We start from the raw sequence: 25,119 nt of genomic DNA, 5'->3' as shown, positions 1-25,119 counted from the left end.
ATCCAAATACATTCAGAAAAGCAAACCCTTCAATAGATAGCCTAGATAAAAAGTAAATGCACTAGAGTGGCCGGCACAATAGTAAGAGTCCTCAAGGTCACGGCCACTGCCTGCCGCCAGGAAGGGCTGCGGATTGCGATTCGCCCGCCTCTCAGCTTAGTCTCCATGTAGGTCCCATTAAAGTGCGGTAGGTCAGAGGAGCTGAAAGCTCAGTGTTACCATGCTATATCGAGTGTTCACATCTGATCTCGGACTTTAGAAAGGTGCTTTGATGTGTGTTCGGTGGTGAATAAGAATGCAGGAGCAACGGCCTACTTGTAGTACTCCTCCGGTCGGTGTGCATAAAGGGCGGAAAGACAATCAAAAATTGCCGTATCGAATGTACTCAAGTTTTTTACTGATCTGGCCGACAATGAAGAAGCGAGGAATAACTTAAATTTTGCGCAAATTCATAAACTTACTGCTAAAGCGTGTGGTGTCTCCAAGTCAACTGTAGGTCGTATTAGCAAATCTGTGTCAGTGGCAGAATCTCCAAGTGAATGAGTGTTTCGATTCTCCAAGAAAGGGATACGAATGTGAATGGAAATCAACAGACTTTGACAATTTTACCAAAGAGCTCGTGCGTAGAACTGTACTTGGATATTATGACAGCGGAGAGTATCCAATGCCTGGGCTCAGGGACCTCTGTTCTTCATCTTCCCCACTCCCTTGGTTTCCGATTCAAGAAATGTAATGACGGACGGAAATTATTAATAGAACGCAGAGACAGTGCAGCAGCAAAAGCAAAGTTTTTGTGTATGATGCACTTCTTGTGTGCTGAAGACACCAGGCCTGTAGTGTACTTGGATGAAACTTGGATATCACAGAACCATACCAATAAGTATATATAGCACGACTCCAAAGGAAACGGTGGTTTGAAAGTGGCCATTTAATCATCACCCACGCTGGTTCATTAACCACAGGCTTCATACCGGAGGCCAAACTTGTTTTTCGTGTTGGGAAAAGTTCTTGCCAATCTGATTACCATTCAGAAATGAATGGAGAAGTTTTTAAGAATTGGTTTATTCAACTGTTGTCTGTGCTGGAAGAAGGGTCAATTACCTTGATGGATAACGCCAGCTACCACTCCAGTCAGATATAAAAGTTGCCACATTCAAATTGGTGCAAGGAGTGGTTATAGAGAAACAATGTTTCACTTTGATTCAATGAAACGGAGGCTGAAATCCTGTCTAAGGAAGAAATCATAGGTGCCAAAAAAACTGGCAAATTAGATCAACTGGCAAACGAAATGGGACGCCAACTGGTCGTCTACCACTGCATCACTGCCAGTATAATCCCATTGATTGATATACGCCCAAGTAAAGTGAGAAGTGGCGAAAAGAAATACTACTTTCAAACTTGCTGGTGTCCAGAAGCTAACACACGAAGCTCTTGACAATGTTACTCAGCAGGACTGGGAGAGGTGCTTAAAACACACAGAAGCATTGCAAGAAACTTATTTCTTGAACCAAGGTTTAAGAGACCCCATAGTGGAATCTGTGAAGATACACCTGGATGAAACAAGCAACACTAAATCTGAAGACACGGAGCCAGAAAAGAGGACATACTGCGAATGTTTTTCCCTTACAGTATACGTCTGATAAATTTATCACAAGTGGTGGTGATTGGTTTACTCGACAGTAAGTGTCAATTAAAATAAGATAGTCAATTCTGCATTAATTAACAACAGTTTTCCCTAAAAACCTGTATCGAATGTCTTTACATTTGGATATAATCTTACTGCATTCAGTTTAGTTGTGCATTCGAAATTTAACTCCTTGTTTTTGTAGAAGGATTTACTGGCTGTTTCGTAGTAAGGTGGTAATGCAGTTCATAAAATCACAAAACGTTGTGGTGCTTCTGTATCGACTCTATATATAAACAGTGCAGTAACACCAGAACAGTCTCGGCACCTATTCTGATTCTTCGAGAAGAGCATAGAAATCTATGATATTTGACAACTTTTACAAAAAGCTAGAACGTAGAATTGTATTACTTTAGTTTGACAAGAGGGTAGTATCCCACGTCTAGAGAAATACAGGGTCTAATAAAATTGATTATTCTGGCCAGTCACTTCAATGCGCTGTCTTCTCCACCAACTTTTTTTTTTAAATTCAGAACTGTAATGATGGATGAAATTTGTAACACAAGACAGGGACATTGTAGTAGTAAGAACGAGATTTTTGTGTACCAAGCAAGTATTGTGCGCGGAGAATAATAGGCTTACAGCAACTTTAGATACAACCTGGGTTTCACAAAACCTTACAAACAAATATTTTGCTAGACTTCAGTGAAAATATTGGCTTCAAATTAAATACAATTAACTTTTGCATAGCGTATGGTGGCATTTTGAGTGATGGATGCAATGACAAAGGATATGTATTAGCAGCTAGTAAAATATTTTTGGGACGTAGAACATATTCTGTCATATTAAAGCGAGCCGTTCGAACAAAACTCTTGGCGACGGCCTACAATGACTCGTGTACTGCTGCGCACGGAATATCATGGAAGTAATTTGTCTCTCTATGTGATACAATACAATAATGATCTCTAAAATGTTACCAAAAATAATTTAGTAGTTTTCTTAACAACTTTCTTATGGCAAGTTTCTTCGCAGTCCTACAGAATGAAAATACACCAGCGACTACATTTTTTGCTATGCAGTCAGCATGGTTTCACACCTCTTATAATATTTTATTTTTTATCTCGGAATACTTTTATGTTTTTGAAATAAAAGATGGAGCATATGCATCTGTAAACTTTGAGGATGTTCATATATTTTTTCAGTTAAAATACATTAGTGATTCTGTTGCTACCACAGGTTGAAGTAAAAAATTATTTTCCTCCAAAATTTCTTGTAACGGTAGTTTCATTTTTTCCTCTAGCAGCTAGTGAGAATTTGCTTTTGGAAAGTACTTCATCATATTTTAGACTAAAAACAGAATTGCCCAATACGTGACTGTAGGCTTTCCCGGCGTAAACTGTTGAAGGTTTCTCGGGTTTCCAGCCAGGTGGTAGCGTTGATATCTCACGACATTTCGGGTAGTATGAAACTTCTCAAAACAATGTGAGATATCAACGCTACCACCCGCCTGGAGACCCGAGAAACCTTCATCAAGAGTTGTTCACTATTTTTCTTAAATTTTTATGAACATTTGAAATTATCAGTGGGAAAAAAAAGCTGGCAATGCTGTAAGACGGAGAGATGACTTTGAAGTCCTTTTTTTTTCATGCCGGCCACTATAGTCCAAAATGTAATTTTAACTAAACTAGCTTCGATTTCAATATTAATCACTTAACATAGCAAGAGCTTCGTGGATGCGTGTCTGCCAGAGATCTGAGGCACATTAGGAATTAACTTTTAATGGCAACTTTGCCCTGAATAAGTTCCACACCATTTTCATGCAGCTGTTCCATTTCCAGATGACCCAGACCACTCACTTGTTAACTGGTTCAATAGTGTCTATAAATTTGTACTGCTTGCTTTTCAGCATACTGATTAAACATAATTCTTTCTTACTTTGCAGATAGTTCACACATGAATTACATTGCAATGGCATATTATTTTGGGAGAATGCACACATCTTTATTTCAACTTAAAGTGCACCAAAAATTCCATTAATTCTGAAAACATTCTTCATACATTTATCAAACAGGAACACTGAATATGACAAACAAATAGATTTTACTGTAGCGGTTCACTTATTTGCCTTAAAATACAGAGTAAAGCAAAAAAGTATTTGGGGTTGAAAGGAGCTGTTATTTTACATGAACAGTTCCAGGTGATCAAAATAATCTGCTTTGAAAGAACAGTATTGGTACTTTTGGCATATATGAATGTCTAATATTAATGGCACTGTCATTGCAGATATTTAATTGATAGTAATCATGTCTGACATAACAGATCTAAAGTATTGCAACTGAAAACAGTTAAGCACCATTTGAAACTAGCTTGCTATGCACAATGACAATCAATGAGAACTTTTTCTAATTTTACATTTTTTAGTTACAGAAATGAAACTATGCCTACCTACATTTATATATTTTTCCACATACATATATGGATAACAAAAATTATTTGGAGTGGGACAGTGGTCACATGTATGGTGCCCTATGACTAAAGACTGGCTTATTTGCACCAGAAACAACAAGTAAGTTCTTGTCATCTTATTTTGCATTCTTGATACTATTAGCTAGAAAATGTGTTTATTCATTAGAAATTTAAGCAACAGCAACATAAATATTATGCCACAGTCAATACATTTGTTCTGCTACTAAAACGAAGCATTTTTAATGTATAACAAATTTATAAAATGATGTTTGCGGGAAGATAATTACATCACAACAATCTTAAATAAATAATTTTTCACATACACAACAATATTTTCACATAAAGAACTTAATGCAGCACACACAAATGTTACATGGAAAAAAAGCATTCCGAGTATACAAATAGGTTTTTCATTCTGCTGGTGGCTCAACAATTTTCAGGCATATGTCAGCAAATTCCACAAACATAGGTTCCATCATTGCTGCCTGTATTGCTTGTGAAGGAAATTTAGACTTATCAATTGCTATTAACATCTCTCTTAATTCATGGTTTTTCAGAACATCTTTGAGTTCATCCGATTCCGCTGAAAGATAATTACAATAAGAGTATTTAATTTAGTTATATGTAATCTGTTGTTCAAACAATCATCACTGCAGTATATAAATGTAGAGAAGTATTCAGTATCATAGCAACCACAATATAAAAACCATTTAAAATTAAACTTTTTTTCCAAATATATTTGTGACTGATATAACAAAGTGACTTTTTTTGTAGTTTTCTTTCATAGAAATAAATTTTCAGGCAACTTCTTGACCCTTCATCAAAGAAAGGTGAGGGACATTCCAACAGCCAACTGCACATTTTCTGTTTAACTGTTCCACTGTCACTGAATTTTTGTCCACTAGACACTTCCTATTCCTGTAAGAGCCCCAACATACGGTATGCAAGTCAGACAGGGATAAATTACGTTCCTATGAAACACATTCAGTGGATACCCAGAGAGTTTCATAGTTAAGGCTGCTGATGCAACTGCACCTCTTCTGGAGAAGCAGAACATCAATAATTTGTTCCTAGTATTATTTCCTCAGAGGTAGCATTTACTCCACCAATAATGTACAGTAGTATGCTATATAATAAAGAAATTTAAATAGCTACACTTTCTGAATGAGGGGGGGAAAAATGCATTTCTTAACAAAGTGTCCAGGTGCCAGGGTGAGAAAAAGAAGATTTAACAGCTAAAAATAAAAAAAAATATATATATCTGATACAGAAGACACACGATGGGGTGGCATATTTGTCACCAGTCATTCAAAGGGACAACACAAGTCAATGATTAAACACAGTCCGAGAAGTTATCAGGAAGACATAGTGGGAAAGTCATGCCATAACAGGCTGAGAATCAAGTTCAGAGAGAGATAGAATGTGCCTCCCAACAGTGCGTTGGTCAAGTCTCAACAGAGAACATGTAGTTCTCTTCCCATGAATGTTATTGGTTGGCAACAGATGCCACTTGGGGAAGCTCTGCCTATCAGCAATCTTAACTAGAAGTAACTGCTTCTAGGATTACATCCTGATTGGGTTGGATTTTTTTGTTTTAGGGTGCAAAAACAACTGGGGTCATATGTGCCCAAGTCAAAACTATGGAACACGAAGAGAGGCGTTAAAAAGTGATTGCACATCAATCCCAATCGACACGAGAATACAGCTAAAAACAGGGATGTGGAGAAAGGTCTGATACAGGGTGCACAGAATTGGAGGTCCAGAACTAAAAATTAAATGGCCTGTGCCATATTGCTACGACAGATAAGAAGTAAAATGCAGTCTGCAGCCCAAGCGCCGCTCGCTAAAACGGCCAATAACTAAGATGGCAAACCCAAGCGGGAACGTAAGCAGTTAAAGAATGGGCATTCCATCGGGAAATGGCAAACAGTTAAAACTTGGGCACAATGTGCACAAAGTGGTGGGGGGAGCGCTACTTTACAAATGGTGATGGCTAGAAAGGCAGCGCCCAATGCATAGTGTAATTAAAATGACCTCCTTGTGGCGGGAGGGCCGAGAAGAGGTCGTCCAAGCCACTGATAGAGCCTTAATGATCTGGAGCTTATTCCCATGAAGGGAGGATCAATGCCGATGCCAAAGTGACACCACCACATGTCAGACAGCACAACAGAGATCGTCAGAGGGAACATAGGAACTAATGGGCTGAGGTACGAGGACTGCAGCCTTGGCAGCAGTGTCAGCAGCCTTGTTTCCTGGCAGACAGACACGACCAGGAACCCACATAAACACCATAGTGGCTCCATCAAGAGCAAGCAAGTGACAGTTTTCCTGGACCCATTGAACTAAGGGATGGGCAGTTTACAGCGCACAGAGACTTTGAACGGCGCTGAGAGTGTCTGAGCAGAGTACACAATCGGAAAGCCTGTGTCGCCGGATGTGCTCTGTGGCCTGATTCAGGGTGCTTCCATCCTGATGTCGGCCAAACAAAAGAATGGCGAGTACTGGCTTTAAATCAAATGTGAGAAATTTTTTTAAATTGTCAATAAAGTATTTCCTGCAACTCCCTAAATGGATGCTGACTTGGACAAAAGGAATGTACGTATTGGTGTTTCATCATTACAAATCGTGAAGAAATAAGTGCTACAGGGTAGAGCACACACTCCAACCTTCCGTGGTGCCCACTTAATAGCCTCAACTGCCCCACTGGTAGATTGTGATTGTTGTTGGTGTTATGACCACATTTCAAAAGCTTCTATCCTCCTTTTGTCTGTGCTTTTTATCAATCCTGTTTCACTTCTGTGTATGGTAAATACTGTCACAACAGATTTAATAACAATTACTTATATTAGATTGTAACAAGTTTCTCTTTTTCACAGATGGTTTTCTTGGTGTAGCCTGCCCGCATTTGATACCTTTTCTACTTCAGTCATCAGTTATTTTGCTTCCCAAATATAGCAAAACCTATCTACTACTTTTAGTGTCTGACTTTCTAATATTTATTTCCTCAGCATTGCCTGCTTTAATCTCATTACACTCCATTAACCCTTGTTTTTACTTTTGTTGATTCATTCTACAACCCATTTTCAGAAACTAGCCATTTCATTCATTCAAAGTATCTTCCAAATACTTTGCCACTTCTGACACAATTACAATGACATCAGCAACCCTCAAAGTTATTATTTCTTCTCCCTTTTTGAAATTTCTTGTTTCCTGTACTGCTTGCTACTTACAGTTTAATTAACATAGGCGATGTAATACATCCCTGTCTCACTTCCTTCTCAATTACTGCCTCCCTTTCGTGTTGTCCTAATCTAACTGCAATCTGTAACATGTTGTAGAGTTTATGCCATCTAACATTGTCAAACAAAACCTTTTATCTAAGCCCACAAATGCTATAAATACCGGTTTGACTTCCTTCAGTCTATTTTCTAAAATAGGTGATTCTATATTGCTCTGGAAACCAAACTTAGATATCCCCTGAGGTAAATTTCTCCCATTTGTTCCATCCTTCTCTACATAATTCATGTTACTATTTTGCAGGTATGAATTGTTACACTGATAATTTGTTGACACACACATCTCCAACTGCCTGCCTTCTTTGGTATTTGTGTTATTGCATTCTCCTGAGTGTCTGTGGGAACCCGTATATCTTACATACCACTTGGAACAGTTTTGTCATGGTGGATTCTATCAAGGATCATAATAATTCTGAGAGAAAATTAAGTACTTGAGGTACTTTGGTTCAGGTTAGGTCTTTCAGTGTTCTGTAAACTCTTTTTGCAATATCACGGCCCCATCTTACTTTCATTCACATCCTTTTTTCATAATACTGTCTTCAAGTTTTTTCCCCCTTTTTGTAATATTTCTACACACCCCTTCCCAATTTCTCTTATGATCAACTTAAAATTTTGGCTTTTTATGCTCATACGGATGCTTCTCCTACTTTCTAAGTCTTTAGTTAATTTTTGTATAGTCATGCATGCTTCTACAACACTGCACTTCTTCTCTAGCCAGCCCTGCTTTAAGTGTGCCACACTCATTTTTAGATATCGGTATTCTCTACTGTCTGCTTCATTTGCTGCACTTTGCTATTTTCTTCCTTCCTCAATTAAATTCAATATCTACCGCGTTATACAAAAATTTCTGCCTTATTCTTCTTTCCATGTACTCCTTTCATTTAATTTTTTCTTAATGTTCCCTTTGGAACACTCGACATCCTCTAGTCCTTTCAATTTATCCAGGTCTAATTTATTAACCTTTTAGTGGGTGCAATGGGGGATCGAGTACCCCATTGCAGAATTTCTTAGTGCTGTGGCGTAACACTTAGCCCTGTGACATGGCAGCTCTAGATATTTGTTCAGCTGCTGCCCCCTCCCCCCTCCTCCTTCCCTCTACTACCCTCCCTCCACGACTCAAAGAGCCCACAGTATTGTGTTGTTTCACAGGGAAAGCGGTAGTGGGCACTCCAGACCCTGCGCGCCTGCTTGTGTTAATACTTGATTTTTTTCCTGAGAATTTTGAAGGTTTGTACCATTTTCACTTTCACTTTATCTACTAACACAGAACAGGATGACGAAAGCGAGAGTGAGGAAGAAATAAGTTCAGAAATTGAGGTGCTCTTAGGAAAACACAAACTTTCAAAATGGAATAAAAAACTGGCCTCTAAAACAAAACTAACTAATCATAACACAGAAGTTTCACCCAGTCTCACAAGATATCCAAACTTTATTTATAATGAAGTTTATACATTTTTCAAGCTTTTCCAAACTGATATGACTGATAATTTAGTATCCCATAATAACAAACAAACGGACAAACTTAGAATACACTATAAACATACAAGAGATTGTTAAGTTACATAGAGATGTGAAATTATGGCACTATTTGCTACTTATTTTTGGTAGATTTAAAAAAAGGCCAACATGTAAATTTAAAACAATCATGGGAGTCAGTCAGTACTGGCATGGATATCCTGAGGGCCACAATGAGCTATAAGAGATTTTTAGATATAACTTATCATAGACACAGACAAGTGATATGGGCCACCGTCTCCTGTGCACAATCCTTTTATTCAAAACTAGCCTGTCGATTGTACTGCAACCAATTTGCCCTTTGTATCGTCCATCTTCGTGGTCTCCTGTCAGCCACCGCCCTAGTCGGCAGATGTATCCACACTGGAAAGTGGTCACTAGACTGTAAATCTGTAGCCACTTCCCACCGAATGGCGTCTGCAATAGCTGGGGAACAAAAACAAAGGCCTATGGCTGAAGAAGGCCCTATGGCTGTGGAAAAGTGTATCATCTGACCCATGTTCAGAAGGCAGATATTCTCAGAATGGATGAGTCGCTCGATCATCTGAACCTTGTAACAAGGGGTAGCTGAGCCCAACAGCACACTGTGTGCATTGAAGTCTCCCACAAGGAAGAATGTTTGGTTGGTTGATTGGTTGGTTTAAAAGAGGACAGAAGGGACCAAACTATAAGGTTATTGGTACCTTGTTGCTAACAAAACAATGCCACAAGTGTGAGAAGAAAATGGATGAAACACATAACACAAAACAGAAAGAAAGGAAAAGCCAAATGAACGAAGGGAAGGCAACCAACACTAAAAGGAACAAAAGAAGACAAGAAAACAACAGAGAGACGCTAGAAACAGAAGAGAGTAAAACATGAAAGCAGATTACAGTGGCTGGCCAATCAAGAGAATAAAAAGGGAAAGCCAGCCACTCTGCAACACATTAAAACCACCACCCTAAAAGCACTAGGGTGCAGGACACAGAGGGACAAAGACATATGCTAAAACCTACATAGAAGTATAAAACCCACTCTCACGGATAAAATGTAAAACTAAAGCTGCTATGGAGGCATTGTCACCCAACACCGAAGGTAGTGTGCTGGGACAGTTAAAAGCCTGCCGCAGAGTGGCAGAAAGTGGGCAGTCCAGCAAGAGGTGAACGACTGTCATTGAAGAGCTACAGCGACACTGAGGTGGGTCCTCGCGATGGAGTAGGTAACCATGCGTTAGCCATGTATGGCCAATGCAGAACCGGCAGAGGACAACTGATTCCCTGCGAGAGGCCTGCATCGAAGACTTCCACACATTCATAGTCTCCTTAATGACACACAGTTTGTTGTGCGTACTGTTATGCCATTCCGTCTCCCTGAGCCGGAAAACCCTGCAGTGTAAGACAGAATGCAGGTCAGCTTCGGAGATGCCTATCTCCAGAAGCAGTTTCCATGTCACCTGTTTGGCCAGCCTGTCGGCAAGTTCATTGCCGGGGATTCAGACGTGTCCTGGGGTCCACACAAACACCATGGACTGGGACTACTCCTGAATGGACACTACCAGAGGGTGGCAAGTGTAGCACTGGTCGATAGCTTGTAGGCTGTTCAATGAGTCAGTACACAGGAGAAATGACTCACCAGGGCATGAGCGGATGTACTCAAGAGCATGAGATGTGGCCGCCAGCTCAGCAGTGAAAACACTGCAGACAACTGGCAAGGAGTGCTGCTCAATATGTCCTCCATGAACATATGCAAAGCCTACGTTACCATCAGCCATTGAGCCGTCGGTGTAAACCACTTCAGAACCCTGGAACACGTCAAGAATCGAGAGGAAGTGACAGCGGAGAGTGGCAGGGTTAACAGAGTACTTAGGGCCATGCAAAAGGTCCGGACGAAGCTGCGGGCTGAGGCGTATACCATGGAGGCGTACATGAATGGACCGCAAGTAGAGGTGGTACAGGGAAGGACTCTAGTTCGGAGAGAAGAGACTGCACGCGAACCGCAATCGTTAACCCCGATGTGGGCTGCTGATGCAGGAGATGGACTGCGGCGGGTGCGAAAAGGAGAAGATAATTCGGATACTCAGGGGAACTATGAATGTGTGCTGCATAACTGGCCAGCAGTTGTGCAGTGGAGGGACGCCAGCCTCCACCAGTACACTGGTCACCAGACTTGTCCTAAAAGCTCCTGTCACTAATTGAACCCCTCAGTGGTGCACAGGGTCGAGTGAATGCAATGCTGAAGGCACTTCCGAACCATAAACCACACTCCCATAGTCAGTTTGGGATTGGACAAGGGCTCTGTAGAGCTGCAGCAGCGTACAGCGATATGCAACCCAATTGGTGTTGCTTAGGCAACGGAAGGCACTGAGGTGCTGCCAGCACTTCTGCTTAAGCTGACGAAGATGAGGGAACCAAACCAATCAAGCATCAAAAACCAGTCCTAGGAATTGCTATGTCTCCACTACAGTGAGTGGATCATCATTAAGGTGAAGTGCAGGTTCCAGATGAATGGTATGAAGCCGACAGAAGTGCATGACACATGACTTTGCGGCTGAAAACTGGAAGCCGTGAGCTAGAGCCCATGACTGTGCCTTTTGGATGGCTCCCTGGAGGAGCCGCTCAGCAACAACAGTATTGGAGCAGCAGTACGAAATACAGAAGTCGTCTGCATACAGAGAAGATGAGATGGAGGGCCCAGCAGCTGCCGCTAGACCGTTATTGGCCACTAAAAATAGACACACTCAATACAGCGCCCTGCGGGACTCCATTCTCCTGGATATGGATGGAATTATGGGAGTCACCAACTTGGGCACGGAAAGTATGGAGCGACAGGAAGTTGTGGATAGAAATCGGGAGTTGTCCTCGGAGACCCCACTCATACAATGTGGCAAGGATATGATGTCACAAAGTCATGTAGTATGCTTCATGTAAGTAAAAAAAGACGGCAATCTAGTGTTGCCGTCTGGAAAAGGCTGTTTTGATGGCAGACTTGATGGACACAAGATTATCAGTGGTAGAGCGATCCTGGCGGAAGCCGCCCTGACATGGAGCCAGCAAGCCACGTGATTCCAGGACCCAACCCAACCGCCGACATACTATACGTTCCAGCAGCTTACAAAGAACATTGGTCAGGCTGATGGGCTGATAGCTATCCACATCAAGCGGACGAGAAGATGTCACTTGCAGTCAGATGAGAGGTGTTTAATCATCTGGCTGTGGATCCCCTCTGGCTCAAGAGCTGTGTTGGGGCAATGTGCAAGGGCACTGAGGAGCTCCCACTCTGTAAATGGGGTGTTATAGGATTCACTGCAGCATGTAGTGAATGAGAGGACATTCCCTTCCAGCCGTCGTTTGAGTGTGCGAAAGACTGGGGGGTAATTTTCCAATGCAGAGGCTCGAGCAAAGTGTTCGGCAATTGCATTTGCGTCGGTACATAGCTCGCCATTTATGGTAACACTGGGGACAGCTGTTGGGGCCTGGTAGCCAAAAAGACGTTTGATCTTTGCCCAGACTTGGGAAGGTGACGTGTGGCACCCAATGGTGGAGACGTATCTCTCCCAACACTCCTTCTTCCGTTGTTTGATAAGGTAGCGAACAAGGGCATGGAGCTGTTTAAAGGCTATGAGGTGCTCCATGGAAGGGTGCCACTTATGCCGCTGTAGAGCACGCCGATGCTCCTTAACTGTTTCAGCGACTTCCAGTGACCACCAAGGGACTGCCTTAAGCCTCTGGCACCCTAAAGACCAAGGGATCACGTTTTCTGTCGCAGAAACAATTGTGCTAGTCACCTGCTCAACCTTCACCTCGATGTTACCATGTGGGGGAGATTCAGCGGTGACAGCAGAGGTGAAAGTTCCCCAGTCCGCCTTGTTCAAAGCCCATCTGGGCAGGTGTCCATGTGCCTGATGCTGGGGCAGTGACAGGAAGATGGGGAAGTGGTCACTACCACACAGGTCATCATGTGCTCTCCAGTGGATAGATAGGAGAAGTCCTGGGCTGCAAATTGATAAAGCAATGGCCGAATAACTACCATGAGCCACACTGAAATATTTGGTGGACCCAGTATTTAAGAGGCAGAGGTCGAATTGCGACAGTAAAGTTTCAACATCTCTGCCTTGGCCAGTAAGCATGGTACCACCCCAAAAGGGGTTATAGGCATTAAAATCTCCCAGAAGTAGGAAAGGTTTAGGGAGTTGATCAATCAGTGCAGCTAATACATTCAAGGGTACTGCACCATCTGAAGGAAGATATACATTGCAGACAGTTATTCCCTGCGTCATCGTCATTCTGAAAGCCACAGATTCAGGAGGGGTTTGAAGGGGTACATGTTCACTACAGGCCGAGTTTAGGACATAAATGCAAACTCCACCTGACACTCAAGATTATAATTGCTACGGTTCCTGTAATATCCCTTATAGCCGCAGAGGGCAGGGGTCCGCATTGCTGGGAACCAGGTTTTCTGGAGTGCAATGCAGATGGCAGGTGTAAAGCTTAACAGTTGCCGTAGCTCAGCCAGGCGATGGAAAAAAACTGCCTCAATTCCACTGGAGGATGACATCGTGAGACTGGGTAGGCATGGAACATTCAATGAGGTAGTTTACACCTGGTGCCACCGATTTATTGCCTGAGCAGTCTATATCCATTGTGTCTGAGCGGACACCAAAATCTCCACCCCATCCTCAGCTGCAGAGTTTGTAGGTATCGGTGGTGTAGGTGCCACAGCAATTTCCTTGGTCTTAGGGGGGTTTTCTGTTTGATTTCTCTTGCTGCTCCTTGGGTTTCCCTGGCTGGGAGGACTTCACTGGCTCAGCCTCCGGGACTGAGGATGAGCTTGAAGCCCTACAACCAGCTGCTTTTGGGCTCTTCAGCTGCTGGCAGGTGCTATCTTTACCACTAGAAGAAACCTGGGAAGGGAGTGACCCAAGGGACCCCTTCCTAGCGAGAGAAGCCGGAGAAAACTTATGCTTCTCCGGCTTAGAAGTGGGGATGGATGTTGCTGATGGTTGGGGGCAGTGTTGCTTCCGAGGTAGGTGGTGCAGGAGCAACACGGAAGGATATGCCCCCCACCATCAAGGGGGCTGGTGTTATCTTCCGGCTCTGAGAGATCACGTGGGTTGGTGGAGCTGATGATGCCAGAACTGTTGTAGCGGATGTCATATGCACAGGATGCAGGCGTTCGATTTTTCTCTTAGCCTCAGTGTAGGTTTGTCGGTCCAGGGTCTTGTACTCTACAATTTTCTTTCTTTCGAGAGAATCCTGCAGTCAGGCGAGCGAGGCAAATGGTGCTCTCCACAGTCGACACAGACGGGAGGCGGGGCACATGGAGTATTGGGATGTGATGGATATCTGCAATCTTGGCGTGTGACGCTGGAAGTACAGTGGGAAGACACAGGGCCGAACTTCCAGCACTTAAAGCACCGCATCGGGGGAGGGAGATAGGGCTTTACATCACACCAGTAGACCTTCACCTTGAGCTTCTCAGGCACTGTATCTCGCTTAAAGGCCAAGATGAAGGCACCGGTGGCAACCTGATTATCCTTCGGACCACGGTGGACATGCCAGACGAAATGTACACCTCGCCGCTCTAAAACTGGCATGCAGCTTATCGTCGGACTGCAAAAGAAGGTCTCTGTGAAATACGATACCCTGGACCATATTTAAGCTCTCATGGGGAGCGATGATTACTAAAACATCCCCAGCTTATCACAAGCGAGTAACTCCCATGACTGGGCAGAGGATGCTGTTTTGATCAAGACTGATCCAGATCTCATTTTGGACAAGCCCTCCACCTCCCTGAACTTGTCCTCTAAATGCTCAACAAAAAACTGAGGCTTCATCATCATGAAAGATTCCCCATCAGCTCTCGAATACACAAGGTACCGGGGCGAATAAGATCCGCTGCCATCCTTAACCTGACGTTCCTCATATGGTGTGGCCAGGGAGGGGAACGATTTGGGGTTGTACTTCTGTGCGTTGAATTGAGCTCGTGATCGCTTTAAGAGACTGCTAGTGTTTCACCACCAGCAAGAGATGATGGACTATGCTTCATTGGGTGTCATCCACCCCGATGCCATCCACTCCAATCAGGTGCCCTACCCACGCCACCTAGCCGCACTAAACGCCACCTGGCAGGATGGCCATTGCCAGGAGTCCCAATGCCCCAGGGGGATGGGCATCTACCCCGTGGCATATGTGGGGAGTTAATGGTGCAGGCATCAGCAGAGAGATCCCTGTGTGTTCAGGGGGCTACAACCAACAGGGTACATGGCGGTCCCACCACAATGTGCTGGACATCAGGTGCAAAGAAGTCCATGGTCATCGTTGACGCAGAAATCGACAGTGCATGGTGGAAAACGCACCCAGGAAGGTGTTCTCGACCAAGAGATGGAGAATGGGCAGGACTGCAATGCGACTACGAGAAAATGGGCTAAAGATCTCAATGCACGATGGACAACATGCACCTTGTAAGGCGCCCTTCCCCAATTGGCTCGCTCTTTAGGAAAATTTTGAAGAATGGATGTGAAACCCTACAGGGGTCCATCACATAATGGCTGAAACTTGTGAAATTCCTTTTAGTCACCTCGTATGACAGGCAGGAATACCTCGGGCCTATTCTAACCCCTGGACAAGCAGGGGGGGAGGGGGGGTGAAGGGGGGGGGGGGGGAAGAGGAATGGGTGTGGCAGTGCCAGGAAGAGTTCTGTCAACGTGTCTGCATCCAAAGCATCATTAGGTGGAAGATACAACGAACACACTGTTACATTAAAGGGCGCTAGGACTTTCATGGCAATTGCTTGTATGGTCGTGGTAAAAGGAGTGGCATCTGTCATCAACGAAATCAGCCACTTCACCTTTAGCCCTGTCTCCTGTAATATCATTCTTCCCGTAGGCGTGGTAACCCTACAATGCTGGAGTGTCGGTGACTTCAAGATGTGTTTCTTTTAAGCAGATGCAGAATGGTTTCTCCTGGACCAGGAGCTGTAATTCTTCCAAATGTGAGCGACATCCATTTAAATTCCACTACAATACGAGAAGTCCCTGCGGAAGACATTGTTTAGCAATTGTAGTTCTTCTCTTTCTCACTCGGAGGTGACAATTTACCGGGTAGGTCAGGGGGAACGTTAGCCGGTTTCTGGCTCTCCGGTTCCTCCGATTAGAAGTCCATACTCTCAAGAGCATAGTCCCCATCAGACAGGGAGAGAGCTTGCCAATCCAAAGGTTAAACTACCACTTTCTTTGACTTGGAACTACTTTCCGAATAAAGGTTTTCTTTCTTATGGGAGGAGGTGGTTGCTTGGGTCGAGGGGACAGTTTAGTAGGCTTCTGATGGTGGGCAGTGGTATGTGGCTTAGGTGGTGCCCATTGCTGACTGCTTCTGAGTAACTTTTGTTACCAAGTGTCCCCCCCCCCCCCCCCCCACAGGTACACTGGCAAGTGCAAGTGCTCATACTTGAATCTGTCATCTTAGTTCGTGTATGGGCATAACACTTGGCAATTGACGTCTTAAGGGCTGATGCAAAAGAAGTAGCAAAAACGGAGGTCACATAGCTTTGAAAGCTTTCTTAGCTTCACCATAGTGTGTGTGTCTCCGATTTTCAACTCCTGAATTTTCCTTCCCGCACTGTAAACATTACATTCTGCTCCACACTGGGTGATCCCTGAAGCAGTTTACACATTTTGGAGGAAGTATATAAGAATTGCCTGATTTGTGAGCTGAGCCTCTAAAATTGCCACATGTATCCCTCCCTTTAAGTCCCATACTAGTATGGCCAAATCTTTGACATTCGAAGCATCGCATTGGGTTAGGAACAAACAGGTGAATCTTAAGACAGATGTACCATATCGTACACAAGAGCATCGTCAGCAAACAATCACAGATCGCTGCCCGCACTGTCTGCCAAATCATTTACGTGTATAAAGAACAGCACTGATCCTATCACACTTCCCTGTGGCACTCTTGATGATACCCTTGTCTCTGATGAACACTCACTGTCCAGGAGGCAATATACTGTGTTCTATTGCTTAGAAGTCTTCGATCCACTCACTCACCTGTGAACTTATTCCATATGTTCATACCTTTGTTAACAGCCTGCAGTGGGGCACTGTGTCAAACACCTTCCGGATATCTAGAAATATAACATCTGCCTGTTGCCTTTCATCCATAGTTTGCAGCATATTATGTGAGAAAAGGGCAAGCTGAGTTTTGCACGAGTTATGCTTTCTAAACGTATGCTGATTTGTGGACATAAAGCTTCTCAGTCTCAAGAAAGTTTATTATATTCAAACAGAGTATGTTCAAGGATTCTGGAGCCAACCAAAGTAGCGATATTGGTCTGTAATTTTCTGGGTCCATTCTTCTAACCACCTTATATACTGGAGTCACCTGCACTTGTTTCCAGTTACTTGGGACTTTGTGCTGTGCAAGAGATTCACAATAAATGCAAGCTAGGTAAGGGGCTAATGCCGCAGAGGACTCTTTGTAAAACCATATTGGGACTCCATTCAGACCTGGTGATTTATCTGTTTTCAACTCTTTCTGTTGTTTGTCTATGCCAGTGATGCTTATTACTATGCCCTTCATCTACATCTACATATATACTCCGTTAGCCACCAAGCGGTGTGTGGCGGAGGGCACAATTCGCACCAAAGTCATATTTCCCCCCCTCTGTTCCACTCGCAGACCGCGCAAGGGAAATACGACTGTCTGAATGCATCGGTACGAGCTCTTATTTCCCTTATCTTTGAATGATGATCATTACGCGATCTGAAAGTTGGTGGTATTAATATATGCTCTACATCCTCGGTGAAGATTTGATTTCAGAATTTAGTGAGCAGCCCCTTCTGTTTAGTGCGTTGTCTATCTGCAAGTGTGTCCCACTTTAAACTTTCTGTGAGATTTGTAACGCTCTCACGATGGCTAAATGTACCTGTCACGAATCGTGCTGCTCTTCTTTGGACCTTCTCAATCCCTTCTCATATGAGAGACTGCGCGACGGTCAAACAATGCTACCTTTGTACAATTCTCCTGCATGAACAATTTCTTAACTGCAAAATTTAAAACTTCATGAGACTGCGCGACGGTCAAACAATGCTACCTTTGTACAATTCTCCTGCATGAACAATTTCTTAACTGCAAAATTTAAAACTTCATCTTTACTTTTCCTATCTCCTACTGCTACACTAAACTAGTAAATGGGTGAGTGGATAGAAGCCTTAGACCCACTTAGTGATTTTACGTGGGACCAGATTTTTGTTGAGTTCAGCAGATCTATTGCCAATGTACGATGGTGGTAGTTGTTTAAAGGTTCGCACATCAATCTTTTTAAAGACTGATGAATTTCTGTTAACTTTTGCCTGTCGTCAGTTGCGCTTTCTCTTTTGAACCGAGAGTGTAACAGCCTTCAATTCCCAGCATTATTTGAATTTTGTTGTTGAACTACAGTGGGTCTTTCTTGCCCTTACTCCACATACTAGGCACATACTTCTGCAGAATATGATTTACAATCCGTTTAAGATTTACCCTCTAAGTCCATCATACTGTAACTAAATGATGTCAATTCATTTCCAAGTTGGATGCTAATAACTGTCTATCTGCTCTTTCTAGCAGAAATACTCTCCTAGGCTACTTTATCGATTCCATTAACTTCAGTTACCAAAGTCGCTACAATGACATCATGATCACTAATACCTGTCTCCATACTGATACCACCAATCAGGCCTGTTTGTAGCTATAAGGTCTAAAATATTTCCACTGTGTGTGGGCTGTAGAACTAGCTGCTCAAGACAGTTTTTGGGAAACTGTGTTCAAGAGAACTTCGAAAGACTGTGTGCCTGTACCCCCTAAAATGAATAATTTATACTCTGTAGTTTACAGTCTCCTCCAATTAATATTGCACAATGTGGGTACTTCCATACTACTGACCGTAGACTGACTGTCAATGACTGTACAACTGTCACAGCAGAATCAAGTGGCAAGTAAAAACATCCAACAATTAACTACTTTTTCCACCTAGATCTGTTGTATGTGACCAGGTAACTTCCCTGGACAGATCAAATTCAGTCTCAGTAGAGAGAATATTGTTTCCAATGTGGAATTTTTTTGGGTCCAAGTGAAAGCTACATTTTCATAATTCATTTAACAGACCTCTAATTCCTAACCTGTAATTAGATTTTTGTTGGATATAGCAGTACATACATGTATTACAATGTGGAATAATTGAAGTTTCGCTGCAATTTCCTTACATTTGCTAGACGTATCACATTAATTCTTGGATACAAAAGAAAAAGAAAGTAAAGCTAATAAAAGTGAACATTAATTTTAATGGGAAGTAAACTGGTACCCATTACATAAGTAACACTGCTCTCTCTCTCTAGCTTTGCCATTTACACATTCTTACAAGTAGACGAACTATATACGGGACTACTGTATCACTAAATACTACTATGTAAAAAACAGCAATGTATACCTAATGCTTGTAGCTTCTCCTTGGCAACAGCATCTTCTGACGTGGATTCAGCATTTTCTTCTGCTGCACTTACCAAATTAAGACGACGCTGTACCTGTCTGTATACTACAGGCTTACATGTTGTTGAAGATTTGTGAGTCTTCCAGCAGTCAAGAGAACAACTGAAATATGTATTACAATACAATGATACCATCTATGGTATTAATGGAAAATGTATTCTACTTTCAATACTCTTTCCCTTATGCACAAATTTTCTAAAAGTCCAAGCCTTCACCATGGTGTGATGGGTAAAATCACAATGGCGTAGCTGGCTTTACAGTGGACTTTAATCCAGGATTTGAGTTCTGTTGTTGCTACAGAAACTGGAAACAATATATAGGCCTATAATTGTATAATGTGACTGCTGTTGAGATGGTAAAAAATCCGGACTTTGAAAATGTATCTGCACAATCTCCTTCAATTTCAGCAAAATATAACTGAAAACAGTTTTTGTTATGGCTAGGGGTGATAATTATTTAAGATTCCGGTCTCGAGACGAATCAAGCACTATGCAGTTCGCCATTAGCTCTGAGCTCATAGGAGTATTTCAGAAGTGCATAAAAGAAAAACAAGTAGGGGGTAAATCCTACAGAATATATTCATGGTGCAAAATGCAAAAAATGGGCTGTTGTAACAGTTACCATCACGGTTTCCACATTACAATAATATCCTACGTATCAGACAGAGTAAATACTTACTAAGAAATCAGACATTCCGGACATTTATACTTCGACTTTCCAAGCTCGCATACATTGCAAACAATTGTCATCTTCCAGTCCTTGCACTTCACACACGGTTCTGGCGACAGCTATATACAAACACTTACTTCAGTAATTGTAATGTTGGTGTGCTTGTTTATTCTAATAGTAGTAGTAGTTTGTTTTTACAGTAGTGCCATGAGGTTTTTTTTAATTTGAAGGATTATATTGAAGAAACTTCTTTGTAACTTGTGCATTTCTTGACATTTGATATGAAACATTAATGTGTCAATAAAAATATTTTTTCAAACGAAGGTTTTGGAAAATCCTACAGGAACAACGTACAACTGTGTTATCGTTGTGTTGTCATCATTGTGAAAATATGGCAGATACAAATTTGCCGCTTCGTCTAACTTTAGAGTTTGGGTATGTAATTTTTCTGACTTAATTTTATTGGCATGGATAATTTTTTCGCATTTCTCCTGCGTTTGAAGTACCGTTGTGTTCACTTATTAACATTTCCCAAAAGTCACTTTACCAAAAAAGAAAAATGTAATACAATATATTTATTAATCTTGCTCTGCCCTCCCGCTGTGCACAGTCGTTATTTTATGCTTCTGTGTGTGATAAAATACCATTTTACTAGCGGTAGTGTATCTTTCTGTAGTTTCAACGTAATACAGACTTCCTGGACGAATGTCATCAACGAAACTTTTATGATTGTCTACAGAAATAGACTCGCTCTTCATGAACGGCGAAGCACTTCTAGAAAATTTGTGCATAGGTAGGGATTACGTATCATCAGTGTGTAGTGTGTGGTAGCGTAATCTGCGATGTCAATAGCATGTGTTGAATCTCGACAGTCGAAGAAAATTCCGGCAAGATTATATTTTACGAGCATTATTTATTTATTATTTTCGTAATTAATTTTTCTCTTTGCATGTACCTGTGAGATAATAGAAAAACGACTGCCTGCTGCTAACGTTTTACTATACATTCACTCCTGTATCACTGTTAACAGTGGGCTTCTTGAGATTTCAGTATTTCTAGAATAGTAAAGAATGTGCTCGTTAATTTTTGCATGGAGGCGTAAAACAGAGGGGGAAAAAATATTTTTCAGAGGAATGTAAAATGTTGCATTTGAATACTGTATGTGAATTAAAGGTTGGTTATTACCCTAATAAAAGTTTTGGGCTTCCCCATAATGGTTGCTGAATGCTTCAGATATAAATTTCGTTCAAAAAAACTGTATTCACCCAGATGCTAAATTTATCATGTACAGTAAGTACTCTGATCTGTTTAAATACGTGTTTTGGCTTAGTACATTACATTTGCTTACTGGATCTAAACACTTCACTAGACCACATGGTCTACTATCAGCTATGCAATGTGCAAATCATTGTTCGTTCCATGGTAAAAGTTAATTGCTACTAAATACTATTGCTTATGTCCTCGTATACCTACCATGCTCAGTTGAATCATACCTTCACTACAGAAGCTACATTTGATAGTCTTTAGGGTGTTCCAAAATCACTGACAGAAAACATATTCCTGGAGTGTGGTATGAAACTACTAAGTGTGTCATTGTGATTCTTGAGGCTAAGTCAGGTTGGTAAATACATTCCCCAAGTCCTACTTGAGATTAACAAACCATTTGATCATGGTAAAAAGTTGTCCTGTCTATTACACATCCATAATTTGTCTGTTAACCATTGTAGTTACGAGAAAAGTAGTGTTAGTAGTGTATTTAAAGTAATTATAGTAGATGAACTCCTCTCCATAAAGACTAACACTTTGCAAAATTTGTCCTGTTGTAGTTTAAACAGATTAATGTAGCTAAATGACAGGTAACAACTATTTAAGGGACAAAACAAACTTATGCTTTATTCGCACAACACACATTAATACATTTGACTACCAAATTACATTATGTTGCCCCATCAACAAACATGGGACATATATATTCCACAGAGTCTAATGCACTCTGCACATCATATCTTGTGCGCCACTATGCACACTGGAAAATGTTTCTTCACATATACCCAACACTCCCCCTTGAACGAATGTTTTTCAGATACTCAACACCATAATGTTTCACCAGCTTCCGTTTCTTCCGTGCATAGATAACTGAGGATTATATTCCCCTGTTCCACATGATGTCTTATAAAGTGATGCCTTATGTCAATATGTTTGGATCTTACACTGGTGACATTATTTTTTGCAAGTTTAATAGCTCCCATATTGTCACAAAATATCACAGTTGGCTTTAATGTTGGAGGAGATTCTGTTTCACTCATCAGTGTATGGATCCAAAGAGCTTCTTGGATAGTGGAGGACAAGGCCATATATTTAGCTTCTACAGTACTCAAAGCAACAGTTCTTTGTCTCTTACAAGACCATGATATCAATCTTCCCATTAGTCTAAAACAACTTGCAGTGATGGAGTATCTTCTTTCCAACTCATTTCCCCAGTCTGCATCACTGTAACCTTCTAAATTTGCATTTCCAGTTTCAGAATATTTTAACTTATAATCAGCAGTTCCATTTAAATATCTGAATATTCTCTTGACTGCCATCCGGTGCTTTTCTTTCAGATCACTGCAAAACTTGCTTTCTGCTACTTCCTACAGCTTCCAAGTAGGGTACACTTTCCTTACATTTCTTGTCATCATCAGTTATTAGCAGTTTTGCATTGTTTTTCATAGGAGTAGGAACAGGTTTACAATTTTTCATATTGAACTTTTCTAAGATCTTCCTTGTTCACAGAGATTGATCAATCGATAATTCTCCTCTGTTGGCACTTCTTAGAATCTTCATGCCTAAGTATTGATTAATTTCCCTTAAATCATGCATATTAAATTCTGACCGTAACTGTTCTTTAAAAACTCCATTTGGCTTTCACTATTGGTTAAAATAAAAGAATCATCTACCCATATGGCCATGATTGCAATTTCTTCATTACTTCTTTTATGATATATATTGGAATCTGCCTTTGACTGTAACATACCTAGTTTTATCAAACTTTTATGCAAACATTTATTCCAGCAATGGCCACTTTGCTTTAAACCATATATGCCTTTCTTCAAACGCCAAATTCTCCTTTTCCCTTTATAAGGTCGCTTAATTTCATCAGGTGGAATCACATATGTTTCCTCTTCCAGTCTTCCATTCAGGTAGGCTGTTTTCACATCCATTTGATGAATTAATAAGTCTTCCTTTACTGCCAGAGCTAAAAGGTATCTTAATGATGAATAATTCACCACTAGCAAGAAAGTTTCATTGTAATCTATTCCTTCTTTCTGGGAATATCCTTTAACTACCAATCTGGTTTTGAATTTTGGTATTGCACTTTCAGGATTTTTAATACTTAACACCCATCTTGTTCTCAGTGGCTTTTTATTTTCAAGCACGCCAACCCATTCATATGTATCATTATCCACAAAAGATTGCAGCTGCTTTTCAACAGCCTTTTTTCAATCTTGAGCATTTGAACTTGCTGAAACTTCATCAGCTGTGATTGGTTCATTGTTGATGGTTTGGGCAGCATATATTTCATAATCTGGATATTCTTTTGGTTTTACTATACATGAAGATGGCCTTAAACCGACTTCCTCTGTTGAATCTTCTTCCTCAATTTGATTCTCGGGTAGCACATCAGCTTCCTCTTTATTCTGTCTTCTTCTGTTTCAGTTTCCATCTCTGTTTCAGCACTATCACACATTATGCTTGATTGCATTACTGTGTCATTTTGACTACTATTCTTTATTTTAGGTCTATAATCCTCCAAAAATACATCTCTACTACGTATTGTCTTCTTATTCACAGGATTATAAAATCTGTAGCCTTTTGAATCCTCACAGTAGCGAACAAAAATATATTTTTGAGATTTTGCATCCAACTTTCCTCTTAATGGTTTTGGAATCTGAACCAGGGCTTCACATCCAAAGACTTTTAAGTGCTTTAGATCCAGTTTCTTCCCAGTCCATACTTCATAAGGTGTCTTTTGTCTCACAGCTTTGGTAGGTGATCTGTTAATTAAATACACTGATGTTGACACAGCCTCTGCCCAAAAACACTTAGGTAGCTCAGCATTGCTTAACATACTTCTTGCCTTTTCTACAGTGGTTCTGTTGGCACATTCTGCAACTCCATTCTGAGAAGGACTGTAGCGAATGGTAGTCTGATGCCTAATACCCATTCCATTCAACTGTTCCTTTAACCGTCTGTTTACGTATTCTGATTCATTGTCTGATCTAATAATTTTAATTTTCTTCCCAGTCTGTCTTGTTTGGGCAGCATATATTTCATTATTTTGCAATAAACAACAAATACATCACTCACTTTATCCTTGCTACTTATAAAATAAACATGCACATATGTAGAAAAATCGTCCATGAATGTCAGGAAATAGAAGCTACCTCCTAAGGATTCATTCTCCATAGGTCCACAAAGATCTGAATGTATGAGTTGCAAGACTTCGGTAGATCTGCTCCGACTCGATTTAAATGGCAATCTAGCCTGCTTCCCTTGCAAACTCACATTGAACATTATTCATTCCATAATTTTCCATCCCAGTTGCCATATTGTTCAGTAAAGTCATACTTTTCCTATTCAAATGTCCAAGTCTCCTTTGCCACAAGAAACCTTTTGCAGCATAAACAGAGTGATTTCCTGTTTCAGCATTATTTTGAACTGTGTTCACATTGTAAATACCTGTTACATTACTTGCAGTAGCTACAATATCACCACAAGAGTCTATCACTTTGGCTCCCTCTATATCAAAGATAACTTTGTTACCCTCCTGTACTATTTCGCTTACTGACAACAAATTAGTTGCAATATTCTTTACATAATGTACATCATGAGCAGTAACAATTTCCTTTTCCCCATTCACATGCAAATTAAAATCCACTTTTCCTGCGAGTTCACACCATAACTTAGATCTCTCAACTGTAGAAATTCCAATGTCAGTCCTTGACTGAACATCATACAAACCTGATGGAGCTTTGGTAATGTGCACAGATGCCCCTGAATCTAGGAA

General features: G+C 41.3%; 2 protein-coding genes across 3 annotated transcripts in view; one reads left to right on the top strand and one right to left on the bottom strand.

Annotated features, from left to right (window-relative positions):
* Positions 1 to 3,600: 3,600 nt before the first annotated feature.
* Positions 3,601 to 20,236, bottom strand: LOC124795242 (zinc finger HIT domain-containing protein 3). Its single transcript, XM_047259171.1, has 3 exons — positions 20,079 to 20,236; positions 19,342 to 19,502; positions 3,601 to 4,673 (listed from the first exon to the last, which is right to left on the bottom strand). The coding sequence occupies exons 1-3, from the start codon at positions 20,147 to 20,149 to the stop codon at positions 4,501 to 4,503; spliced, it is 405 nt and encodes a 134-aa protein (XP_047115127.1). The 5' UTR covers positions 20,150 to 20,236; the 3' UTR covers positions 3,601 to 4,500.
* A 60-nt stretch (positions 20,237 to 20,296) lies between these two features.
* Positions 20,297 to 25,119, top strand: part of LOC124795241 (ubiquitin-related modifier 1) — a 67,883-nt gene continuing 63,060 nt past the window's right edge. The window contains exon 1 of one of the 2 annotated variants that reach the window (XM_047259170.1): positions 20,297 to 20,504. In XM_047259170.1, coding sequence (XP_047115126.1) covers positions 20,461 to 20,504 — 44 coding nt within the window. In that variant the 5' untranslated portion in view covers positions 20,297 to 20,460. Of the gene's footprint in view, positions 20,505 to 20,666; positions 20,863 to 25,119 lie in introns of those variants that run through there. The other variant, XM_047259169.1, reaches the window with a different exon arrangement.

This window comes from Schistocerca piceifrons, chromosome 4 (genome assembly GCF_021461385.2).
Source record: "Schistocerca piceifrons isolate TAMUIC-IGC-003096 chromosome 4, iqSchPice1.1, whole genome shotgun sequence".
NCBI classification, from domain to species: domain Eukaryota; kingdom Metazoa; phylum Arthropoda; class Insecta; order Orthoptera; family Acrididae; genus Schistocerca; species Schistocerca piceifrons.
This window is presented reverse-complemented; position numbering and strand designations above follow the sequence as displayed.

Excerpts from the sequence above, each read along its gene's own strand:
- LOC124795242 (XM_047259171.1), bottom strand. The coding sequence starts at position 20,149 with ATGACAATTGTTTGCAATGTATGCGAGCTTGGAAAGTCGAAGTATAAA. Across the intron at positions 19,503-20,078 it reads CCGGAATGTCTGATTTCTTA|TTGTTCTCTTGACTGCTGGA; the intron begins GTAAGTATTTAC and ends TACATATTTCAG. Across the intron at positions 4,674-19,341 it reads GGAGAAGCTACAAGCATTAG|CGGAATCGGATGAACTCAAA; the intron begins GTATACATTGCT and ends ATTATCTTTCAG.